The 26,427-nt window shown below is 36.3% G+C and overlaps 1 protein-coding gene across 1 annotated transcript in view; it reads left to right on the forward strand.

The window, feature by feature from the left end:
- Window positions 1-24,901, forward strand: part of Fzd3 (frizzled class receptor 3) — a gene marked incomplete at its 5' end in the record, with an annotated part of 59,420 nt that extends 34,519 nt beyond the window's left edge. Inside the window, 3 exon segments of the mRNA XM_005373776.2 lie at window positions 15,562-15,710; window positions 17,465-17,698; window positions 23,796-24,901. Coding sequence (XP_005373833.1) covers window positions 15,562-15,710; window positions 17,465-17,698; window positions 23,796-24,009 — 597 coding nt within the window. The 3' untranslated portion in view covers window positions 24,010-24,901.
- Between the last annotated feature and the right edge of the window lie 1,526 nt (window positions 24,902-26,427).

Raw genomic sequence — 26,427 nt, forward strand, 5'->3', positions numbered from 1 at the left:
GCACACAGTGGGAGGTTACTAACTTTAATTTTCTTCTTCCCTTAAGCAGTTTGTGACATTCAAATGCAGAAAAGACAGTTGGCTATGTATTTTGCTGCTGAATATTTAACTTTTGCTTGATACCTGTAGCCACAAATTATCCCAGGAAACTGTAGGTCATGTCTACATGAAGGTGCTAGAGTTTGACCTAGGGCCACAACTGACCTGCTGTATTTTAGATTGGTTTGGTTTGGTTTAATGTGGTTTGGTACTGGGAGTTGAACCCAGGGCCTTTGCACTGATCTGTTTTCCCAATTTAATTTTGAGACAGGGCCTCATTAAGTTGCCCAACCTGGGATTGAATTTATAATCACCCTGATTCAGCTCTCCAGGCTGGTGGGATTACAGGCATGTCCCACCACACCTGGTCTATGTCATATTCTTTTTTTTTTTTTTTTTTTTGGTTTTTCTCTGGTACTGGGAACCGAACTCACGACCCTGTGCTTGCCAGGCAGGCGCTTTTGCCGCTGAGCTAGATCCCCAGCCCCTATGTCATATTCTTAATGAAAAGTTGAGAGCACTTTTCCTAGCCTTGGCCTACTATTAATTAAAAAGACAGTTTTTACATGAATACAGTTGATAGAACTCTGTGTGCTTTTACTGGAAAGTGAATATGAACATGATATTCATGGAATTAGGAAGTAGGACTGTGCTATTTTTCTAGGTAAAAATAGTTGTATTAAATATAAAAATGTGTCATCAGTTCTTTTTTGTAAATCATGAGGTTGCTGAAACAATTTTGAGACATTTTTAAAAACTCATTTTTAAAATTTTTAAAAATTCATTTCTGAAAATGATCTTTTCTCTAAATAATTTCTATTGAGCTGAGGAAGTTGATCTGCTAGAGCAATACTTTGCAAAGTATAAACCATGTTTTCTATTCCATTGTTCTATATTTAATAACAAACATTTTTTGATGAGTGTTCACATCATATTTGGAAGTGAATAGAACTTTTCAAAATGATTTACATTTCATGTGGTCTCCCTAGAGAAAAAGCAGTAGCTTATATTTTCAATCTGAGAAGGAATGTTTTTAACATAAATGTATACATTATTATACGCTGAAAGAAGATTAGCATTCTTTATGCACGTCAAGATTAAACATAAGTCTACAGGGTTTTTAATTAATCTTTCCCATCTATTGTTGCATCCATTATTATATAGTATGTGTATACAGTACATTTTTCCATATTGTAGTTGTTTTTATTATAACACTTAAAGTGACATCAAATTGTGATCAGGACCCACACCTGGTATAATTTGGATGAATGTTCAAGATCCTGTCCTTGGCTTAAACAAATTCTATATAACTTGCTATTTTATAATGCTAGCAAAGCAAAGGATTTAGAGAATAGAGTTGAGATAACTATATTATTTCTAAATTCTTTTGTGAATTTTGACTTTAAGCCTTTTCATTTGAGTTTTCTGTGAGCCTTTTGAGTTTTCTGTGAGGTTAATTAATAGGAACACCATATCCAGTGTCATGATAAATCCTTGAGAAATATTCTGTAGTTACTTCTGTAAGCACTTGTGCTGTGTATCAAGCAGTTCCTTCCAAATCAAGCAGGCTCTGCTTTATATCCTTTCAGTTTATGCATCAGGCTACTTTCTGATCTCTTTGCCTGTCCAATCTCTTTCAGATGGTTGTGTGTCCTTGAATAATGGCATTAAAATTTTGTTAAGTCTTCATGGTTTATTTTTTGTTTGCTTAATGGTTGACAGTTATACAGCAGTCATTAATGAAGTTAATTAGATTAGAATTAAGTTGTTTAATTTTCTTCACTGCCATTAGCCACTGATAAATTTATAAGAAGTATTTTAAAATGATAGTCTCTGTTTAGGGAAAAATGAGATTATTTTTACAGTATTTGAACTGTGGAATGTAAGTTTATCTTTCTTCTAGTGATTGAAGGAAAACCTGGGAATTGAAGTCCTACCTTTGCTTTTTTCAGTGTTACATATAAATTCAGGGACCAGAGATAGTAGAATGTAAATTTAGACACAAAAGAAAAGAAAGGTAGACATATAGCTAAAGGGGTGAATTACTAACTGGCTGTCTATTTGCCCTACTAGTGCTGCTTTAATTAAAAACCTTTGCTTCTCTGAGAGAAGCGAAGTATATTGTAATTATAGGAACCTTAAAACCTCTCCTTTGCACATACATTTTTCCTTTTATTTTCTCTTTTCTTTTTAAAGAATATTATAATGGGCATATATGAATCTGCCAAAATGAGACCCATTAATCTGTATAACATATGCATTAATAAAAAAGAGGTGAGAAAAAAATTAAAAAGTATTATAAATGTTTTTGACATACAGATAATGTAGTGTGAAGAATAATACATTGAATCCTAATCAATCTGCTACTCAGTAAATAAGCACTAACAAAACCTACCCCCCTCCCTGATCACATCTCCCTTCTATCATTATCCAGAATGTAGTGTCTTTGTGTATTTATTTATACATTTACTCATATGTATTTTCCCAAACAACATATAGTCTAAGTTTCTATAGTTTCAAAGCTGAATTTTCTGGGCTGGTCTTTGTCATTCATTAGTTGTCAGATTTGTCTATGGCAGTGATGGTGAACCTTTTAGAGCTTTCAGTGATTCAAACAGCCAGCTGTGCCAAGCAGTGCCATAGGTTCATCACCACTGGTCTATGGTAATATATATGTATATGTTCTTTTGCCTTCTCTGCTGTTCCGTATTTTATTGTACGAAAATATCACATTCTTAATGGAGAGATTGTTTTTCCTCTATTATATATAATGTTGCTATGAATATTCTTGTGCATCCATGTGAATTTCTTTGAAGTTTTTACCTAAAAATGGAATTTAGGGGGTCATAAGATATGTGAATCTTCAGCTTTGCTTGGTGTTGCTTATTGCTTTCCAAAGTGGTTTATCAGTGTAGAATCAGATACGAAGGTATAGAGAATTGTTGTTCCATGTCCCACCATCACTCGGTAGTTTAATTTTGCTAGTCTTATCGACAGTCTTCGTTGCCATTTTAATTTATATTTCTCTAATTACTAGTGAGAGTCATCTTCTTATATTTATTAGCTATTCGGACCTTCTCTTCAGTGAATTGTTTGTCTACTTGTACACAGAAATATACACACATATATTCTGGGTTATAATTCTTTCTCAGTTTTATGCATTATAGATTATCTAGTTCAGCTTTTCACTTTTTAATGGTGTCCTTGGATAAACACATATTTACATTCTAGTGTATAATTTGTTATTTACTATTTTTTCTTTGGCTTTTTAAAAATAATTTTTAAGAAATCTACCCAGGGTCTTAAAAATGTTCTCTCTTTTCTTTAGCAGTCTTAAATTTTGCTGTTTAGGTTTGGGTTTTTAGTCTGTAGAATTTATATCTGGTAGGGGGGGATGCCATTTTTTAAGTACATTAAGTTAGAACCATTGATTTGCTAGCCCATCCTTTCTCCACTGATCTGTACTGCTGCCTCTGTCACAAGTCAAGCTTACATATGTGAAGCTTGTTTTGCTCTTCTGTCCATGGTCTGTTTCCTTGTCTTTTCTGACATGCTGTTTTAATCACTTTAGCAATAAAATAGGTGTTTGTGTTTGATAGGGTAACTTCTCAAAGTATCATAAAAATAAAGACAGTAAAGCAATATATAAGGTGATATAATTAAAAACTGTATAAAAATTGGAATCAAAAGCCTTTACTCAGGAACTGTTGTCACTTATCCATTCTACAACACACTCTGTGTGAGCCTGATCAATAGTTCTTTTTTATGAGGTATTTAAATGACCACTGGCTTGATATAAATCAACATTTTGTAATGAATTTATTTTTAAAAAACCAAACCTAATGCAATATGTGTCTCCATTAGTGAAGAATAGATTATACTTGATAAGGAAAGAAGCCAAGTACTCTTCTTGCCAACTGGATTTAAAGCTGAGGTCTCAGAAGCAAGAATTATGAGGTCACCAAATCACCATAAATGTTCCTTAGGTAATTTTCTTTTTCTGCAAGTCTTTTTTTCTTCCTTAGCATGAGTAATTTTTTGTTTAATTTAAAAGAATTTAAGCTCCAGGGTCTTTGATGGATTATGGATCTAAACAGGAAAAACAAAATGTGGGTCAGTATTTTCCATGTGATGATTGAATAAAGTCATACTGCAGTTTGTCCTTAAGATGAGAGTGGTGTTAGTGGAGATGAGCTGTGGAGAAGCTACTGAATGTAGGTGTTTTATAGCTAGCACTGTAGAACAAGGACAGTAATCAGAAGATCAGAGCTTTTACAGTAAATGTTAACGTCTCCCTTTGCCTGGGATTTTCCTTCATTTCCCAGGTGATAGGCCAAAGAAACATATCAGGTGAGTTTTTTCAGTTGTTAAGGTTAATTCTATAACATCAGGAGAAATATAATGTTTCAGGGACATTTATGAAAAAAAGAATACTTTGTCTCATTTGCCCATTTTAACATTCAAAGAACTGATTTATTTTGTAGAGTTTTTTCCTTTAAAAATTCTATACACATTCTCACTATAAGACTGTTTAAAATAACTCAACATTATATCCTTTTTTATTTAAATAGTTTTTCTTTAGTGGGCCTTGCCTTTCTAGTTAGTATGTATCCTGTTTTATATACTACTTCCGTATTTTTGTGTTCTTGGTGATTTATAAGGGAAAACATCTTCCTCGCCACTCTGCCGTGTCTTGGGGCCTGTGCCCCTGACACAGTGCCTGTGGCATGTGCACAAAACGCGTGGCTTGCTGTACCCTTACACTGGCAGGTGCTGACTTGTCTTCCTGGAATTTTGGCTTTAACCACAGCCTTACAGTACAGAATGTTCCATGCTATGTCCGTGCTGTCCTTCAAACCTATATTCTGCCTTACCTAGTTGAAGGTTTAGCTTGTTGCTTTTGTTGCTCCTAATTTTGTTTTTCAAAACTTCTTCCCTTTAATTCAGTCATTTTTGTTATGTGAGCAATGTTAATTTACAAAAGAATATTGTGCAGTTTAAGACACTAAAGAATAAAGGGTGGAAAATAGAGTTCTTTCTTACTCTGTCTTCCTACCCTCCCACTCCCTTTCTAGATTATTTTACCTAGGTCCATGGCTTAGAATATATAGCCCTGCCTTGTTTTTGAGCTCCCCCCCCCAGTCTATTTGCATGACAGTTCCATCTCCAAGGCATTGTAAGCTTAATTTGCCAAAAATAGAACTTTTTCTCCTAAGCCTGCTTGCTACAGCCAATCCCCATTTTTTTCTCCATTCAGTAAATTGTGTGATCATTCACCATTTGCTCAGACTAAATTTGGAGCTGTGCTTGAGCCCTCTCTTCTGTCATACCTCATGTCCAATCTGTTAGCTTCTCACCACCTGCACCTCTTCCTTAGTCTCAGCCATTCACAGTGATCATCGGATTCATTTTCCAGCATCTACTTTTGTTCTTTTACCGTTTATTTTCAACGTCGTAGCCAAAGTGATTTTTTTTAAAAAACAAGTGAGATCATATTGCCCCTTTGAACAAACCCCTGCAATGGCTCTTTACTACTCTTAGGATAAAATCCTATGTTTTACATTGCCTGCAGAGCATGTATCATGTGGCCCCTTCCTGCTTCTCTGACTTCATCTCCTCCCATCATAACATACTCGCCCCACCCCTATGTTGAGCTCTCGCCACATTAGCCTTGTTTTTCATTAGTGACAGATTTGTTCTCTCAAGATTATTGTTATTCCTGGAGGGGGCGGGGATGGCCTCAAACACAAACAGTCTAAAATACACTCCAAGTCCCTGCTCATACGATATTTCCATGGAGAGACCTTTACTGCCCACTTTGATCTAAAATAGCATGCCACACCAAACCCCAAACACTGTCCCTTTGCTTTAGTTCCCACTGCTTGCTCAGTACTTATTCGACTAAATTAAATAGCTGTGAGACCCTGAGCAAATCAGTTTGGGTCCCTAGATTTTTATTCCACATACAAAACAAGATCTTATTTTAAATCTGTCAGAAAAATATTCAGACTGCAGATATCAGTCAATTCAGAATCATAGATTCAAGCCACTTGTTTTACAAAAGTGATTTGGTCCAATCATATTGCTCAAGCCAGCACTTTTTTTACAACTACAGTACCCCTAGTTATGTGATTATCTCTGATGAGATATTCCTTTGTACTTCTTTGTTTACAGTTTTGCTAGTTTTAATTTATAAGTTTTTGGTCATCTTCCTCTTCACTAATATTTATCTAAGTTACTTCTGCATTTATGAACAGTCATTTTCATTATTCTTCTTTAGTCCTTGTTTGATCACTCATCAAATATAAGCAAATGAAGCATATTTAGCTGTTTCATCCTTCCCCTTGACTCACCCCACCTTTACAGGATTTTTTTGTGCAACAATAGTTCATGCATGCATGTTGACTAGCATGATATATTTGTAAATCACAGAAAGGAAAATAACTTTTGGAAAAAGGGACATTAAAAAAACTTCCTTATTCTTCAAAGAAGTTGGTCTGGATTAAAAGGTTCACAGGCTACTACTAGAGCAAACTCTAGCTGTTTTGTAAAATGACTCCTTAGTGTCTGTGAGCTTAGAAAACACTGAGGTCTACAATTTTCTTACTTAGTACTTCCCAGAATTTTCAGTATACCAGTGCGTAATCCATTCAAGGATTATAATACCCATATTTTATTTCACTACAAACTGTCTTACTGTAGATTACCTTTTAGTATCTTCTGGGAGAGTAGCGCTCTGTGGAACACATTTTTGAGCATTTATTAGGTATCAAGCATAGTTCTGAGTACTTTATATGTCTCAACCTATTTTTATATGACATACATTGTTTCTTAAGATTATGAGGAAATCTTCCTTTAAAAAATAATATGCCAAAAAATGCCATATTGAAGCAGCATATTGGAGAATATGAGGAGTTTTGAGTGAGTGTGTATATAAATGTAGACTGTGAATCTTAGGTATTGATTCATTTACAGATTCATCATATTCTCTGTCGAGTTGGTCATTCATCTGTTTCCATACATTACTTTACATATTGACAATATATACTGTTTGGCAGATTACATCTCAGTATAATTATTGATAATTTTAGAGCAATTCATGTAGAACATACATTGATATATTCCAGATTTATGTTGTAGCTGATAAAGTTTCGGCATTTCAACAGTACATTAAAGGTTTCCTAATTCAATGTTTTGTCAGTTTTGATTATACATATAGTCTTTTCCACTTGAAAAAAATTAAAATACCTGTAAAAAATAGTAAAATATGCTGAGAGGAAAAGCCTCTCCTCCTCATATACATGATTTACATTTTACTGTATATTATCCTGTTCATTGTGATCCTTATAGTAGCTACTTTTCAGAGATACACACCTACTCTCTCCAGCCAATAAGCTGTACCTCTTGCTCCTGTGTAATTGTTTCCTTTGAATTGGGCTGGCCTTGACTTGCTTTGGATTGGGAAAATGCAGCAGCATGAGTGTGTGACACTGATGGTGTCATAAGAAGCATTGCAGCCCTTGGCCAGGTTCTGGAATTCTTGCTCTGGGAGAACACGCACATTTAGTGAGATGTCAGACTACCATGCCACTGCATGGACGCCCAGCCCAGCCATGAGCTCTCTGGAAAGTCTGCAGGAAGGGAGGGAGAGAGTCATCAATCCTGGAGAGATTTCCATAGCTTTCTGCTACATTTTCTAGCATGCTAGCTGAGGTGTCAGGCTAACTCTGAGTGAAGAAGCACCTTGAGTTGTGTATGTATCTCTGCTTAGTCTGATATCTGACATTTGGATGATTCCAGTCTCAGCAGTCATCTGACTCCACTACATGTGAGAGCCCAAGTGCAAATCACCCCACTGAGCCTATTCAACTTGAACTGTGAGAGAGAGTACTTTTTTTTTTTTAAGCCATTCAGTTTTACAGAGCATTAGCTAGCCAGAACAACTTATAGTAGCATGTGACAAAACACCAAAAAGCTTTACTTAATATGTATACATAATGTTATATATGACAAGTGTTCTCTATAATTTTAAAACATGTATATGACTATTTGCACATTAGTCCACGCTTACTTGTGTGCTGGAGGAGCTGGTTCTGAGGAAACTCTGTAGCTCTTCATGACTCCACGTTCAGTGACATCATGGTGGTGGCCTGAGAATGGCCATGGACATTGGCAGATGCTACAAGCCAAAGCTCCTGCCTCCCACAGAATCAGCTGTGAAACCTTTGCCAACACACTACTTTCTATATCTTCTTTTTTCAATGACATTATCATTGTTGAATGATAAGTTATTTGGATATACCATAATTTATTTTACTAATCTTCTGTTACTGACCTCTTACCTCTTTAGGATATAATGAGATGAATACATATTTACATTTTTGATAAGGTTGCACGATCATGTAACAGTAAAATTATACCAATTTCTATCCCCCCCAAGAATGAGGGTGTTTCCTGATATACCACTTGGCATTTATTTTTATATTTGAAATATTCATACTATAAAACTTTTTTCTTTTTTTTATTCTTAGAGTTTCAAAATAGGTAATGTATTCAAATATTTCAAAAAAACAAATGTTAAAGAAGTGTATGGGGAAAATCTCCCGTTTCTGAGTTTTCTGGCACCCCTCCCAGTGGTAATTTGGAATTTTACAAAGAATTTATTATTTTCTTTCAGAAATGTATATGCATAGACACATACATTCCTTTTTCTCCCTTTTTTTTTTTTTTTTTTTTTACTCAAATAGTAGTTACAAAACATACTTCTCTGCTTTGCTTTTGTCCTTTAACTATATCTTGGAGATCAATACCTAAAGAGAAGAGGCCTCAATATTGTTTTATGTTCCCATAGTATCCTAATGACTGTATAAGTCATATTTCTAACATTTTACTATGGTAAATCATACTAGTGTATACATCATTTTATATATATGAATATATCTGTAACATCCCTTTTTTTTTCTTTTTTAAGTGCTGGTGATTGAACCCAGGGTCTTCACACTGAGTTGCATTCCTAACCCCTCTTTTAGTTTTTATTTTGAGATAGGTTACTGACTGCCCAAGTTGGGCTTAAACTTGTAATTGTTCTGCCTCAGCCTGCCCAGAATGTTAGGATTACAGCGGGTGCCACCACCATGCCTAGTTTTAGCATAAATTTTTGAAAGAATTTCTTGGTCAAAGAATATAGTTTTGTTGGATATAATGAAATTATCTTGTATAGAGAGATGCATGGATTAACATTCTGATCTTCAATATATAGAAGTACCTATATCTCCATACACTTGCTATACAGTATCCTGTCAGACTTTTGGATCTTAACTACTGATTTGTTAAAAAATAGAACCATCAGACTAGAGGTATAGCTCAGAGATAGAGTGCTTAACTAGCATTCTCTGGGCTCCTCTATTCTGCAACACACACACAGAATCAATATGTAATCTAACTATGAATCTGGGTTTATATTTGTATTTTGTTTTCTGTAGGTTGTCTACGTCTTGCCTATTTAAGTTGTGAACTTTCATTTCATGGTAGGAATATTTTATTCATAGCAAAATTAGCACTGTTATCTGTCATAAGATTTGCCACGATTTTATGCCAGCTTTTTAAAAAATCATCTGGCCATTTTTATGGAACGTACAGCCATGCAGAAATACGAAGTTTTCTGTTGTCACACTTTTCTCTCTTTATATTGATGTCTTTTAGATTTTGTGTCATTGTTGGAAACTCACCCCAAGAGTATAAAAGGTTTCATATTTTAGAACTTTATGTTTTTTTTTTAAAGTTTTTACATTTTAATTCTTATTTAGAAATTCATCTAGATATGAAATGCGGTATGGCTTCAGTTCTATTTCTTTTTTATAGATACCTGTTTAAAATTTATTTACTAAATGAACAATTTTTTTATCTGAATGGTGTAAAATACTACATATATTAAATATTAAAACTGTCTGTGCCCCACTATTACAAGGTTTAAATTAGAATAGCTTACAGATTGTTTTTCTTCCAGAAATTTCCTGTTTACTCTTGCTTTTTTCATATGAACATTAGAATTAAGTTATCTACTTCCCAGGTACCCCTGTGTGTATTTTCATTGGTATTTTTTAATTGTGTTTAAGTTAAGGAGAATCTACACTTTAATGATGATAACTCTTCTTCACAATGTGTTAAGGGGGGTTTCTTTTAAAGCATCTTCAAATAGCTTGTTAGTTTTCCTTATTTATATCTAGGGGTTTTTGTTTTGTCTCTTTCATTACTAGATTGTGTTACATTGCTAGGGTTACAATAATAAGATACCACAGACCTGGTGGCTTAAGCAACAGAAATGTATTTTCTCACAGTTCTGGAATTAAAAGTCCAAGATTAGGGTGCCAGTGGGGTGGGTTTCCTCTGAAGCTTCTCTCCTTGGCTTGAAGATACGTGCTCCTCTTGCCTTGTCCACACAGCCTTTTATGTGTGTAGCTCTGGTGTTTGTGTCCAGATTTCCTCTTCTTAAAAGGACACTTGTCAGATTGGATTAGGAGCCACCCACATGACTCATTCGACCTTAATTGCCTCTTGGAAGGCCCTGTGTGCAAACAGTTACATTCTGAGAAGCTGCAAGTTGGGGCTTGAAGCTTTGAGGTGGGGGAAACAATTCAGCCCCTAATAATGATGAGTAAGGAGTTTCTTTTCTTATATCTGCTATTTGATATTTTTATAATTTAACCTATTAATAGGTTAAATATTTAACCTATATATAAATTATAGGTTATAATTTATATAATTTATAATTTTTCTTCCGGAAATAGTTGTAATTTAACTATTTGATATATATATACATATATATCAGAATCATTTCTGCATTTTGTACCTAATTACTGTGCTCACTTCTAACAGCTTATTCTCCATTTTTCTACATATCCAATCACATTATTTATGATGATCGTATTACCTTCTCACTTCCAGTTGCTATAGCTTTGTTTCTTTTGTCTGGAGCTGTTAAAATAAGGTTAAGAACACTGGCAGTAGATAGTCTTATGTTCCTGATTGGAGTAAGAATATTTTTAGTGGCTTCTGATGTGACTGTTAAACATGATACTGGTTTTTGTGTTGAGATAAAGATATTTTGTCTTTTTAAAGACTTACTCATGATCCACTTATGTTTTAGTACAATTTTGAAAAATCAAAACTGAGTAATTTTTATAAAACGCCCTTTTGGCATCCATGAAGATAATCCCACATATTTTCCTCTTGAGCTAATAATGTATTGAATTTATAAATAAATTTACTAATATTGAGCCATCCTGTGCTTCTATATTTAGTTTTGACATATTCTTCTCATTTGTTTATGGAGTCTTTTGTGAACTACAACCTTATGTTTCTGAGGATAACTGGGAACTATTATGCAGGGAGGTGTTGCTCGGGGTTGAACGCAGGTCCTTCAACATACTAGGCAAGTGCTGTGCCACTAAGCTACTTCCCCAGCCCTTCTTTTTTTTTTAATTATTTTTGAGACAGGATCTTGCCAGGTTGCCCATGCTGGCCTGGAACTTGCAATCCTCGTACCTCAGATTCCTGAGTGAGATTATAGACATGCACTACTGCACCTGGCTTGGAAATGTTTTTTTTAAATGCTTCATTAGAGCTTTCCTATAAAGTTGTTGAGTCTAGTGCTTTGGGGGAAGAGGTTTTGTGGGGGGGGGCGGATATAGAGGTAGGGTGGTATTGTTTTGGTTTGGTTTTCTTTGCAGTGTTGGGAATCAAACCCAGGGCCTCATACATGCTAGAGAAGTGCTCTCCCACTGAGCTATACCCCAGCCCAAAGGATAGCTCTTTGACAACTTTATTTTTTCTATAATTTACCTGTTTAAATTTTCTATCCTCTTGAGTCAGTTTTGTCATTAAATTACATTTTCCTCTCATTTGTTTCTGTTAATTTTCAAATTTATTTGCCAGGCGTGGTGTCGCACGCTTGTAATCCCAGCACTTGGAAGGCTGAGGCAGGAGGATCACTGCGAGTTTGAGAACAACCTGGGCTACAAAGTGAGCTCAAGGCCAACCTGAACTGCATAGCGAGACCCTGTCTCAAAAAGACAAAGAAAAAAAAAAAAGAAAAAGAAAAAAGATAACAGACATCTAAGAAAATCAATAATGAAAAGATGGATTCACTCTCAGATAAAATAAAATAGACTGATTTTATTAAAAACGTATTTAAAAAATAAGTATGAGTAAGATTCTCCAAAAGATAAATAATAAAAACCATTTCAAAAGAAAAGAAAGAGCTGGGGATATAGCTCAGCGACACAAGCGCCTGTCTGGCAAGCACAAGGTCCTGAGTTTGATTCCCAGTACCCAAAAAAAAAAGAAAAAGAAAAAGAAATGATACGGAATAGACAAGTATAAGAACTGATAAGACATCTTAGAAGCAAAGTATAAAGTTACAGAAATTATAGCAGTAGAGTAAACCTTAAGTAGATGTGGTTAGGGAGGGAATTACTGAAGTAGAAAATTGATCTAAAGGTTTTACCTAGAGAACAGACTGTAGAAAGACAGGGGGAAAAAAAAGGCAAATCATAAACCAGGCATAGTGGCGCACACCTGTAATCCCAGCACTTGAGAGGCTAAGGCAGGAGGATTGCCATGAGTTCAAGGCCAACCTGGGCCACATAGTGAGTTGAAGAGCAGCACGAACTACATAGTGAAACCCTGTCTCAAAAAAAAGTCAATCATGTAGTTACTCAGTTAAGAGACATTAAGAAATAGATTGAGGGACTTCAGTATACAACAAATAGGAACTTCAGAAGAGGAGGCTATAAGAATGACTAAGAAACAGTAGCCAAAAAGCCAATGCCTGAGAATTTTCCAGAAATGAAAACTTGGATCCTCTGATTAAAAGTAAAATCTGACTAAGCAGGTAGGTAAAAACCAACCGCAGTGAGAAACAGTCAGTGTAACTATAAAACAAAAAGATAAAAAGAGCTCTTTTCTGACTGGGACCTTGGAAGCGTTGAAGGGAAGAAAAAGAAGGTTCTTGCCATGCTACCACCCCTTAAGAAAAAGTGAAAAGCAGAGCTGAAGGTAAAGTGCCTGAGAAAGACGTTTGCCCAAAAAATGCTTTGAAAGGCAAGGAGAAAGCTCATCTATGAAAAAGCGAGGTGCTGTCAGGAGTATAGACAGATGTACAGAACCGAGACTCAAATGACAAGGATGGTGAGAAATGTCTATGTCCCTGGAGAACCCAAATTGGTATTTGTCATCAGGATCAGGTATATGAGTGGTGTGAGCCCAGTGTTGCAGTTCCTTTACCTTCACTAGATCATCAGTGGTACCTTTGTTCAGCTCAACAAGGCTGCAGTTAACATGCTGAGAATTGTGAACCATGTACTGCATAGGGTACCTACATCTGAGGTCAATAAATAAACTAATGTACTGTACTGGCATGGTGTGGTGGATTGACTAGTGGTAAACTTGTACCACTTAGCTGAGCTGAGTGAGCATGGTGCTGGGTGTGGAAGGTCTACCTGAGGATCGTTGCCAACAGCATAAAAGGAGAACTGGAGGGGAAGGTGCTATGCTGTTGATTCTCCTGGAGGAGTTTGTCACTCTGGTTTTCCTGATACGAACTCACCGTTCTTATCGTTGGAGGTGCTCAGGTCCCTAATGTCCCTGAGGATGGCTGCACTTCTCTTTAGGGGAGCTCTGATCCTTACCTTGAACATTGCTTCCTGGCTCCATTGCAGATCTCTCAGCCTGGTGGTACAGATACGTCATCCTGCTGGCATAGACTTTCTAGCTTCCACCACTGGCCTTTGGGCCTTCCCAATGCAAATCTTTGATATAGACTTGTGTGAGACATGGTAGGCTCTATTCCTCCAGCTAGACTCATGGAGGACATTGCCATGGGCTCTAGATCTTCAGCTGGACTCATGAAATATCGCGTTAATATTATCCCCTAGTACCAGGCGTGGTGGTGCATGCCTGTAATCCCAGCACTTGGGAGGCTGAGGCAGGAGGATTGTTGTGAGTTTGAGACCAGCCTGGGCTACATAAGTGAGCTCAAGGCCAGCCTGAACTGCATAGTGAGACCCTGTCTCAATATGACCAAAAAAAAAAAAAAAAAATCCCCTAGTTTTTTCAGACTGATCAAGCCCACAATCTCCCAAACAAGTGGACAGCAAAGGCTTAAATAAAAGAGACAAATTAATGATTTCAGGGCTCCAGGAGGATCCAAACCCTCTCACAGAATTCAAGCTTCTGGGGGCTAATACCAAGAACTTCTCTAGGTAGCCCATATTTATTATGTTGTCAAACAAAGGGGAATACTGAAGAAAATGCAGGAATCTGGGCAGAACTTGGAAATCCCTCTAAGGACTTCTCCAAGTAATGCATTATATTAATTTAGGAGAACTATGTTATCTCCAGGAAGGCCTTCACTCCAGGAGAGATGCCTGCAGCTACAGTCTTTAGCTAACAGGCTGGAGCCAGGTGTCCTTAGTTGTGGTTTTGTCTTGTCCTTTGAGGCACCAGGCTTCACCTGCCATTAGAGGCTGCCGTCTCCAGACAAGGGGCCTAGGCCTTAGGCAGACTTACAAGTAAACGTGAAAAGCCAATTGGTAAATATAAATCCTGCTCAGAGCTACTTTGTATGGTCTCCATCAGTGCAAGACATTGCCGTGGGATCCAGGCCCTCAGATTCTTTGGGTCTTTAGCTCATGGACAGATATCTCTTACACTCTTCTGCATTTGACTCTTTGGGTGAATATTATAGAATAATCCTATAAATTATGTGTCCTATATTAAATCTATTCCCTTGCAAACGCTGACTACAACATGGGGCTATGGCAAAATCAGAAAATCAATTAAGAATATAAGAGGTTTGAACAACAGAAATAATAAATTTAATGTAACATAGGTTTTTTTTTTTTTTACCAACAATAGAGAATTTAGAGCACCCAAGCAATAAAAAAATTAACTGTGTCCTAAGTCACCATAAAGTCTCCAAAATTTAAAGTAACCAGAATCATACATACCATATTCTCTAACCACAGTAATTAAACTTGAAATGAACTTTAAAAACCTCAACTGACTACAAACTAGAAAAATGTACTTCTAACCAACTCATAGGCTCTCACAAGAAGCTTGAAAACAGAGTACACAGGAAGTAGGGGAAAGGAAGGGCAGATTAAAGATAAAAACAATTAATAAAATGGGGGAAGTAGAGCAATTCTCTGCTACTGTGGAACTGGCCAAGAAGAAAGTAGGTGCCTAGGCCTACCCAAGGTTTATTTTCTACACAAGCAAACTTTCTTTAGCAGATATTAGTGTCAGCCAGGAAAAATACAGGGATGAAAACATAAAGTATAAGTTTATCATGAGATTTTGAGGGGTATACCTTAAAACAGAAAACTTACCACAGAACCTCATAAGGGAAAATGTTAAATTTGTAGAGTTATCTTATTGTTGCTTATTTTGTTTAAATTTTTTATCATGCTGTTTAATAGTTCATTTTCTATATTTGAGATATTTTTCTCTGCCCTCTTGCAGGTTACTCAGATGAGTCGTCCGGACCTGATTCTTTTTCTGATGAAGTACCTGATGGCTCTTATAGTTGGTATTCCCTCTATTTTTTGGGTTGGAAGCAAAAAGACATGCTTTGAATGGGCCAGTTTTTTTCATGGTCGTAGGAAAAAAGAGTAAGTTCATAAATTCTCAATGTTCACAAACATCACATTTATGTAAGTTTTGTGTTGCTTATATTAAAACAGTTTGGATTGGGAGTATTCAAGTATTCAAACAAGACTGTAACTTTGACAGCAGCCACCAGTTATAATTGGCACGATAGCATTTCATAATTAAAACCTAATGTCTGATTTTCAGAAGATGGCCAAGTGGAACCGTGCCTGAGGTCTGTTGCTTTACTATTTCAGAATATTGGAAGCACTTACTGATCTTGGTGAAAAAAATCCAAATTATAATTTTGTTAAAATTAAAAACAAATTAATTCTTCCCTAAAAGTTTTTACTTGATCCTCCTGATATTCCTGTGAGGGTTGGTATGTATTCTCAACTCTGTTTTACAGATGAAAAAAATAGGACAAAGGTTAAATGCCTGACCACAGTCACGCAGGCATTGAAAATTGAGAGTTAAACTTCACTTGCAGTTATCCATTGTTCTTCCAAATATACCAAAAGGGATGTAGAAAGATAGGCTGTTATTCTATTCTAATTTAATACATGTAAAAGTTTTATAACCTTAATTTATTTTTTATTCTGTCTAATTGCAGCCTGGAGCTGTTGAAACAAAGCTAATTAAGAGTGACAGTGGTACATAATCTTGTATTTCTGTTTTTAATAATAATATTTCTAGTGGCGTCTGGCATTCCCATTAAGCATTTGGCTTTGGGATTAACATAGGTATATTTTCTGCCTATAAGGACTTAATCATATCTGCTTGTGTTTTATTATACAGTAATTTTTAAAAATAAAACTAACATTATCAAGAGAATCAGAGAATGTATATAGTCAACAAATATTAGTCTCCCTTCAACCTTTCTACCCTATTACCAAAAACAACAGCAAAAATCCTTTTGTAATTTGAGAATTAGAATATACTTTCTCAATATGTGGTCCAGTCTGTACATGTTGGAGTTTTATTTTTTAGTGCAATTGTTCATCTGATTTTAACTCTGACTCTCTTTTTTGTTTGTTTGGGTTTTTTTTGTTTTTTTGTTTTTTCTGGTACTGGGAATCGAACTCACAACCTTGTGCTTGCCAGGCAGGTGCTGTGCCGCTGAGCTAAACCCCCAGCCCTAACTCTGATTCTTATAGGGAGTCACTTGCATAAATGAGCACATGCATAAAGATCTATTTAATTTGCTCTTTTATTTAATTGCTGCTCTATTCATCATCATATACATCTACTTTTAATCCTTTCATAGCAGTTAAAAACCTTTGCTCCTAACAACAGTTCATCACTTTAAATTTTTTTCCTTAGCTTTTAGTATGCCCGGGACTTAATCTTTGTAACGTTTGGTGTCCTAGGAATTGTAAATTTCCTTAACTTAAAAAAATTTCCTTAACTTAAATTTCCTTTTTAGAAATGATGAAATTAGTATATACCTTCATTTTCTATTTGAGAAAAATGAAGGACAAAAGGGATAGCGATTTGCCTAAAATCACATATTTATTGATAGAGTTGAAACTAAAATCCTGATTTCCTTTTTCTAGCACAGGCCTCTTTCTAGCATATCACTTTAGGGGACAGATTGACAGGATTTTTCTTGTAATTCCTTCCTCTGATAACAGTATTACTTTATATCAGTCCTAATGACCTAATTTGGAGACCAACTACTTTCAAGAATATGATCACTTTTGCATGGCACTATTGTTTATTGGTCTGTTCTACCGGGTGTTAGTCCATATCTGAAACATATTATTATATTTTCTAGGATAGTGAATGAGAGCCGACAGGTACTCCAGGAGCCTGACTTTGCTCAGTCGCTCCTGAGGGACCCAAATACTCCTATAATAAGAAAATCCAGGGGAACATCCACCCAAGGAACATCCACACATGCATCTTCAACTCAGCTGGCTATGGTGGATGATCAAAGGAGCAAAGCAGGGAGTGTCCACAGCAAAGTGAGCAGCTATCACGGCAGCCTCCACCGATCCCGTGATGGCAGGTAGGTTTTTGTGAGTAACTTAGGTTATCGTGTGCTGAATGAAGAGTAGCCAATTTGGAAACAGAAGTTGAATGTCATTAAGTTTTTTGAACTTTTCTAAATAGAATCATCCCTTATGTTCCAACATAAAGCCAGTTAGAGGACTTTAGACTTTAGATACAGCAAAGTAAGCAATATGGAGTCATTGTGGGGCATTGAGCAGGGAAAAGACAAGATGGAAGTGGTTAGGTTAGTAAGATTAATTTAGTCAAAAATGACAGAATACTTGCCATGGCACTGTGCTAGCCTCTGGGAATACAAAGATGACTTACGCACGATCTGTGCTTTTCATAAGCTCCCAATCTGTCTGGAAAGATAGTATAGCCAATGTGGTGGTTAGGAACATGAGACTGAAAGATAAGTCTCAGTTTCCTGACCTATAAAATAGGAATAGTGCATCTGACCCTTTTAGTAATGTAAAAATTAAATGAGGTAACCCACCTTGTCACTTGGAACAGTACAGTTAGTATCTAATATCACCTTTTAGTTAAAGTAAAATGTAAGTGCAATAGCGCAGTTCAGGAATTGGCAAACTTTTTCCATAAAGAGCCAGATCATAAACATTTTAGGCTTTATAAGTCAACTGTGCTGTTGCTGTTCACTATTTAGTTCTGCTATTATGTCGTGAAAGCAGCCGTAGACAACGTGCAGTCAGATGGGAATGGCTGTAACCCAATACAACTATTCCAAAATCAGAAAGCGGCAGCTTTGGCCATGAGGCCATAGTTTTCTATCCATGTTTACTAGGGATAGTAGAAGAACAGAGGGAGTGATTAAAAAGCGTTTCAGGCATTGCTTACAGAAAGAATGCTTGCAAGGTGTTTGTCTGGGGGTTTCTTGTTAATTTTGAGGATTAAGTCCCTGGGAGTAGAAAATGCCTACAAGCCCTGCAGTAAGACATTTGAGAGACGATCCAGGCATATGGAGAGCAGTGACAGTGGGAAGAGAGGAAGAACTGACCTCAAAGGTACACAGGAGAGATGGCGGGAGTTGGTGACAGATTTGTATAGCTGCTAGAAAGAAGCAAGATTTTTCTTACCTTTTTATAAGTTTGGGAAACTAATGAAAATGCTAATGCCTAAGATCTGCAGTGTTTGTAACCTATCAGTCCTGCCTTCTTTTAGTTCTCTCTGTCTTCCTACACTCCCATTTTCCTGTACTCCCATTCTGACCTGCTCTTTCCCCTCTTTCCCCTTCTTGCTCTCTTTTTCCTTCTAACTTGAAGAGCTGCACTGTGTTTCAGAAAGTAGTTTGACTCTGCTACATCTTCTTTTATCTATTTTACTTTGCCTTCCCAGATGTTTGAAATTATAAAACTTTGAATATCTCTTTTCTATCTATCCTGTCCTTCCTCTCCTATAACTCTAGTCTTTTTCTGCCTCTTACTTACTAAATTGCACCCTTTAGCACCACCAGTATCTTGTTTTTAACCACATTCAATGATCGTTCTCCTTCTTGGTTCTTCCCTTCCACTTAGCACTTCTATATGAGAAGCATTCTTTTAAGTTTTAAAGCCACAAAGATGGAAGACAGAAACTAAACAGTTACAGTATGCTTTAACAGGCATAATAAAAGTATGCAAAGGGTGCTTTGGGATCCCAGAGAAAAAAGCCACCTATGTCATCACAGAAAGTCAGAGACAGCTTCCCAAGAAGGGGCGCTGGTATTTTGGATAGGATTCAGAAGAGTCAACTGGGAATGAAAGATGGGGAAACAGCAGCAAAGAGGAAGCAGGCTATCAGCTGCCTGAGTATCGCCCCAAGCACAGTGTGTACATCTGGACAGTTTTAGGAGATGAAACCATGCTGAGGAATTTAGATTCTCCCCTGAGGGCAATAAGAAACTGTTAAGGACTTTCAGCATTAGAGTGATAAAATCAGACTTGAATTTTAGAAAAAACACTCGGCAGCAACATCAGTAAGGAGATGGTAAGACCAATGAGGAAGGTTCTACAGTGACTTAGCACCTCTAACATAAGATTCCAGTAAGAAAGGGGAGAATCATAGAATCCCTTAGAATATATTTAATTAATCATCATCTCCATGAACTTTCAGCATTGATATTTGACATGATTGGCCTTATCCTTTTCCATGATGCATAACAGGAATAGTACAACTCCTGTACATGCGGCATTCTGTGTATAAACATATATAGAAGAAAGTAAAGTATAATTTCTATGACCTTATAAACAAGATAGGACATATACAAATGAACCAGTTACATAAAAGTTCAAGCCAAGATAAAATTTAAATAGTGTTAGAGATGATAGATGTTACAGAACTTTAGGAAAAGAAAGAGTAGTCCATGAAAATATCTTGGAGGAGATAAACAGGGTAAATGAATGGTAAAAGGTATGCTCCTATTGAGTGGAGAATTTCTGAGAAGAGTTAAAGATAGTTTTCAGCTACTGTAGTCTGAATGGAACTGTAGCTTAAATAAGAAAATGTATAATCATACATTTTTAAAGTAGCTGATAATTAAAATTGTGAAATAGAATCCCTTGAATTACAATAAAAAGAACAAGACCTTTGTAAATACTTACAATAGTAATAATTATACATAAAGAACAGTGGGCTTGAGAGTCAAAGAACATGCTTACAGACACAAGAAAATACATACTCCTACAAGTGTATGGCATGCAAATCAGAGACTAAATTATGCCTTCTGCCTTTCTGCTTAATCAAAATCACACCCATTCTCTAGGCCTGAGTCACTCCACATTCCATGGCAGTTAACTTACTGCTTTTTGTCTTTATCGTTTTTTTGCTTATGATCTATTTTCAGTACGGTTTTCTTCCTCAGCCAGATTTATAGCTTCTGGAGAATGAGACTGAGTGACATATATCTCTATATTCCTCTTTATTATATAGCACAGCACTAGATAGATACACGTATGTATTTATATTTACCAAATAATGACGTTAAGAGTAATGTGGGAGTTTCCCAGAAATTCAGGTCCCAGAACTACAGTGCATCCTACTGAAGGCCTGCTGAACTATGGTACTTGAACTCCTACTATAGGACCCTCTGTCATACTCAGACCTTCAGGGAAAATTTGAGAGAGCCCAAGCTGGTGTTGAACCTAAACGTCTGGACAAGGATTTTCATAGTTCGAAGCCACCTCCTAGTGCTGACTTGAGGTGTGATGGTATCTTTTGGGCTCCTGTCATCATCCCATGGTATACTGGCTGTGGGACTCACCCAGCATCTACCCTGGTGCAGACTCCTGGGTGGTAATTATTGATCTTTGTGCTATGTATAGTACACCTACACACTCTATGTCAGCTTCAAAGAATAATTGGTAGTTAGATGAGAGATGGATAATGGAGAAAGTGGCCGAGTAGGAAAGTGGAGGTCTAGGAGAGAGTGATTGGGTTGGTAAGTAGGTGACATGACAAGGGAAATCTAAGGAGTGAATAATGAGATATTCATAAAACTACTATTAGTTCAGTTATTTAGATTAGCGGTAGCAAATGGCATGGAGAATCAAAAAGAGATCATCTCCAAGTTTTATTCATTTTGATTTTGGCATGTCCATAATATCTTTTTAACAGCCACAGCAAAAGGAGCATCCTAATTGTTTGCTTAAGCTTATGTTAAAATTACTGTATTCTCATATTGTATATTAGAGTATATAGTCACATTAGTTTAAATTTGTTAATTCCTACATACACAATTTAGATTAAGCACTATAATTAATTTTCTATTTAGCTGGTTCCTAATTATCCATAGGCAGGATGTTCACATTTGGTATTTGTTCATATTCCAAAACTTTTTGTGGGTAATATATATGTATTAAATTATACAAAATAATTTTTGTGTAAAAATATATTCTTTGAGTCTTATTTATAACTCAAAGCTAGACTTTATTAGAAAATACACATTCATATTCTAACATGGTGATTTGTTTTTATTTTCTTAACTGATTTTCTGTCATTGCTGGAATACCATGTGGTTTGCTTTCTTCATTTGCTGTATTTATTTGACATAGATGCTCATGAAGCCTTTTAGAGAAGATAGATGTATGAAGCCATCAAGAGGCAAAAAGTCTCCAAATCAGCTGGCAAATCATATTTGGAAATTAAATCATCTTAATTTTAGAACAATAATCATTATGTAAAATGATTATTAAAGTAAAACAAGGGGCTGGGGATTTAGCTCAGCGGCAAAAAGCGCCTGCCTGGCAAGCGCAAGGTCTTGAGTTCGGTTCCCGGTACCGGAGAAAAACCAAAAAAAAAAAGTAAAACAAGAAACCCATCATGAAATATTTTCATCTCCAAATATTGTAACTATTTTACTAAAACATGCAGAACAAATTTAAATCTGTAGGTCCTAAATGTGAACTACCCTTTTGTTACTGAGGTGACATCTCAGTGTCTTGCCATGTTGCCCAGGCTCACCTTGAACTCAAGATTCTCCTGCCTCAGCCTCCTGAACAGCTGGGATTGCAGTTGTCCACCATCCTTAGCTTGAAATTTTTTTAATAAATAAGAGGTAAATTCTCTTTTACCTGTTTTCTTAAATTCAGAACAAAGATATTCTTTTAAAAATTGTTTTCAAAGGACTTCTTAATTTTTAAACTATAATGAAAACATTCTTTGACAAGCACTGTTATAAAACTAGAGGACTACCTTAGTAGTACATGAACCTATTTTTCAAATCTTTAAATTTTTAAAATGACTTACATTGAGTCATGATATTTGTTGCAATTATTATTATGAGGTGAATGCTTTTTGAGAGCCAGTAAATCTTCACCGGCTTATTAGTTATTCTGATAATTTCTTTTAATGGCTGGGGATTGTATTGTATCTCAGTGGAAGATCACTTGCCTGTCAGGTCCAAGGCCCTGGGATGGCTCCTTAGCACTGCAAAACCAAATCAAAACAAAAAATATATTCATTGAAATTATAAAGTATACTCCATTTTATTTGTATTATCCTAAATTAAATATATTTTATAAAAGAGTATATGACAGTGTGAACGGAAAATACTTTAGAAAAGTATTTCCTGAAGCAGTAGAGATTAAAAGAGAAATAAAATATGGCCCTTATCCTGAAAGAGTTCACTGTTAAACCAGAAAGACTGATAAATAGCATGCTAGCTCCATAAGTAAAGGACTAATAAAAGTTTATAATTGGTTTTCTTGACCTTGACTGGCCTAGACCTAATATATAGCACAGCACGAGATAGATAATATAGATAATAATATCTCACTCGTTGTGGCCGGGAATTTTACAGTATTCTTGCCTCTGCTGGAGCTCAGTGAGTCAGGATTGTAAGAAAAGAAAATTTAACAGCCCCAGTGCTGTGTTTCAGTCTAGATGGGAACAGATGGAAGAGGCCGTCCGCACTACGCTGTGGGCCGGCGCCGGCTCAGAGCTCAGAGCGGCCTCCTTCGAGGCTAACGGGATTGGCAGCAGGCCGCAGAGTGTCAGTCTTTCTGTGAAAGACTGTCTTCATGGCCTTGAGGCCTCATGAAAATAGCTAAGAGCACATACAGGTGGCTGATTCAGCTGTTCATGAGGCTGTCTGGAGATATGACGTGGCCACACACTGTCATCAGCACTTGCCAATTCATTCACTAATTTTGCCTGTGATTTCCCGTATTTCCTCTTGCAGTCCTCGTCTCTGAATAAATTTGAGCTTGCACTACTGCTGATCATAACCAGGCTTCTCTGTTGCCAAGGGCAGTGCCACGTCCTTCTGTTGTCATTCTTCCTCTCCCTCAACCTACCCCACCGCCCAAAACTTGCCTGAATGAGAAAGTGTCCATACTTGGTATAGCTCCAGTCAGTCAGCCTTACTTAACCTTAGCATGTGTCTTGTGGCAGGGAATAGAGCCTGAATTTTGGACCTGAGGTTTCTCCACTTTTTTGTTAATCGTGTCAGACAATTACACAGCATTAATGAACTTACTCTCAACAATCAGAAGTGGTTTCTGCTTTCTCATAATTGGTTTCTTAATCATTTCATCCCCTGAGACATGTTCGTGGAAAGTATGGGTGTTCTTTTCTTGTATGTTCTGTTACATACTTCAAAACCAACCCTCCCACCTCAGGTACACCCCCTGCAGTTACCGAGGGATGGAGGAGAGACTACCTCACGGCAGCACGTCCCGCCTGACGGACCACTCCCGGCACAGCAGTTCCCACCGGCTGAACGAACAGTCGCGACACAGCAGCATCCGGGACCTCAGCAACAACCCCATGACCCACATCACACACGGCACCAGCATGAATCGGGTTATTGAAGAGGATGGAACCAGTGCTTAATGTGTCTTGTCTAAGGTGGAAAAGTTGTGCTACGTAAAAAGCGGATTTTGTTCTCTGCCTTTGCATGACAGATGGCTGTAACTCACTGTCATCCCGCTTTCAGTCAGGTGTGGCGTGTGTCCATTGGGAAGGTAAATTTTCGCTTTTTATATTGAATCAAACTTGGAACATCAAGACATGCAAAACACTAGGAATTGTATTGTCACAGAAATAATTCTTTCTAGATTGTGAAGAGATAATTATTTGTCTGGTAAGCATTTTTATAAACCCACTTATTTTATATTTAGAAAAATCCTAAATGTGTGGTGATTGCTTTGTAGTGAACTTTCATATACTATGAACTAGTTGTGAGATAACATTCTGGTAGCTCTGTTAATAACACAAAGTTTCAGAATTAAAGGAATTTTCTATGCAAGGTTTATTTCTCAGATGAATAGCAGGACTTTGTAGTTTTATTTCCAGTAAGAAAAAAAAGAACTGTTTTTAAACTATAGGAGAATTTGATAAATGAGCAAGGGTATTTTCACTAATGGAATTTAAGTCAACAGAAGAATCTGATTAGTCTATGGGAGGTTCTCTTAAAATTCTATCAAAATAAACTGTATTCTGAGATATTCAAAATTTGGTTTAGCAATGAAATGAAAGCAGAGATGGGCATTTTCCTCCTATAATTGTGTTGTTTTTTACTTTTGTAAATATTACTTTTACTGGCTATTTTTATAACTTATCCATATGCATGATAGAAAAATTTTAGTTTGTAGCCATCTTTTTCCCAGGTTATAGTACTGCTTCATAGAAAACTTCACGTTCAGATATGCTCTGTGAGGCATGTAATAAGCATCACACATTATAAGGCTTTTTGTGGTAACCACAATTACAAAATGGCAAAATATCTTCTCTGTGTTCATTGTTGTACTTTTCTACAGTGACGTCAGTGACCTTGCCAAAGCCACTAGGCCTTGGTACCCAGGCCCCTCCTATAGCAAACTGATTGTCTGTACTTGCATTGCCAGTAGCCAGTTGGCTGCAACTCTTGCTCCACATCCCTATTTTTAGTTTCTGGACCATATAAAGCTGAAATATATATACTCTAAGCCTAAAAATGGTGATTAATTTGGGTATTTGAAAATCATTGTAGCTAAGTGGAGCATGATTAGTCTTGCTATGAATATCTATTAATCTTAAAACTATCAAGTCAAAAAGTTTGACGTTTTATCTTGTAATGTTTAAATAACTTACAATGTGGTGGTAAATTCTGTGAGGCATGAAATTGATCAAAAAGAAAGGTTCTGGAACATGTCAGATGAATTAAGTAGAAAATGCAAGTGATCCTCAACCCTGACTGCAGGTAAGAATCACTTAGGGAAAGGTGTTGGATTCAATTTAATAAAAGACAAAGAACTTTGCTGATGATTCTAATTTGCAGCCAGGCTTGACACCTGTTGTTTTAAACTCACTTGCCCTGCCTGGTGATGAGGGATGGAATCACATTGTACTACGTGAAATCTAGCTGGATTCAATGATATGCTTGTACATCATTATCTGATACATAATTGTTTTCTACCTTATTGTCCATTATAAAATGCAGAGTTCTCAGTTCCACTCCTAGGGATTCTTATTCAATAAGCCAAAGGTGGTAGGACTTTAAAATCTATATTTATAAAAATAACAGTTGATTCTTATGTAGGTAATCCAGGAATCACACAAAGAAAAAATATTCTAGACTCTAGGGAGGCCTGGCTCTGCCATACGCTAGTTTTTGACCTTTAACAAGTCAGCCTCTCTAAGCCTGGGTCCCCTTGTTTGAAAATGAAGATTGAAGATGAGTTTTTACTCTACCTACCTCACAAAGTTGTCAAATTAATAAGGTCAAATGAAAACACTCATATGAAAGCTCTTTTGAAAATTATAAAGGATTATGAAATATAAGGAATTCAGATTGACTATTGGTGATCTAAGAGGTTTATCTGAGGACCATTGTAGTACATTTCTTAACATATGTTTAATTCACGTGTATATTTCTCTCTCACCGTTTTAAAGCAAAAGATACCAAAAAATTAGGTTTTGGGAAAAAAAGTTTTTATCAGGCATAAAAATCAGTTTTCTAATAGCCATAATTTATTTGTGTATCATGTTAGTTTCTTCAAAGTACATAAATTTTACCATCACTTCTTCATAAGATATATTTGCACATTTGACCCAAAATGTTACTCTTTTTATTTGGTCCTTGTCTTTCTCCTTGGAACTGGAGTTAGTATTCAAATAGACTGGGTCTGAATTCCCTCATAACTGACAGTTAGCAAACCCTTTCTATGAAGGCCCAAATTATAACTCATTGATAAGTAAGTCAATAATTCACAAAGCTTTCTGTCTGATAATCTTTCCTGAAACAGCATGAGAGAACCAAAACAAACATCC

The sequence above is a fragment of the Chinchilla lanigera genome, unplaced genomic scaffold (assembly GCF_000276665.1).
Source record: "Chinchilla lanigera isolate Chin_1 unplaced genomic scaffold, ChiLan1.0 scaffold00002, whole genome shotgun sequence".
Taxonomy (NCBI): Eukaryota; Metazoa; Chordata; class Mammalia; order Rodentia; family Chinchillidae; genus Chinchilla; species Chinchilla lanigera.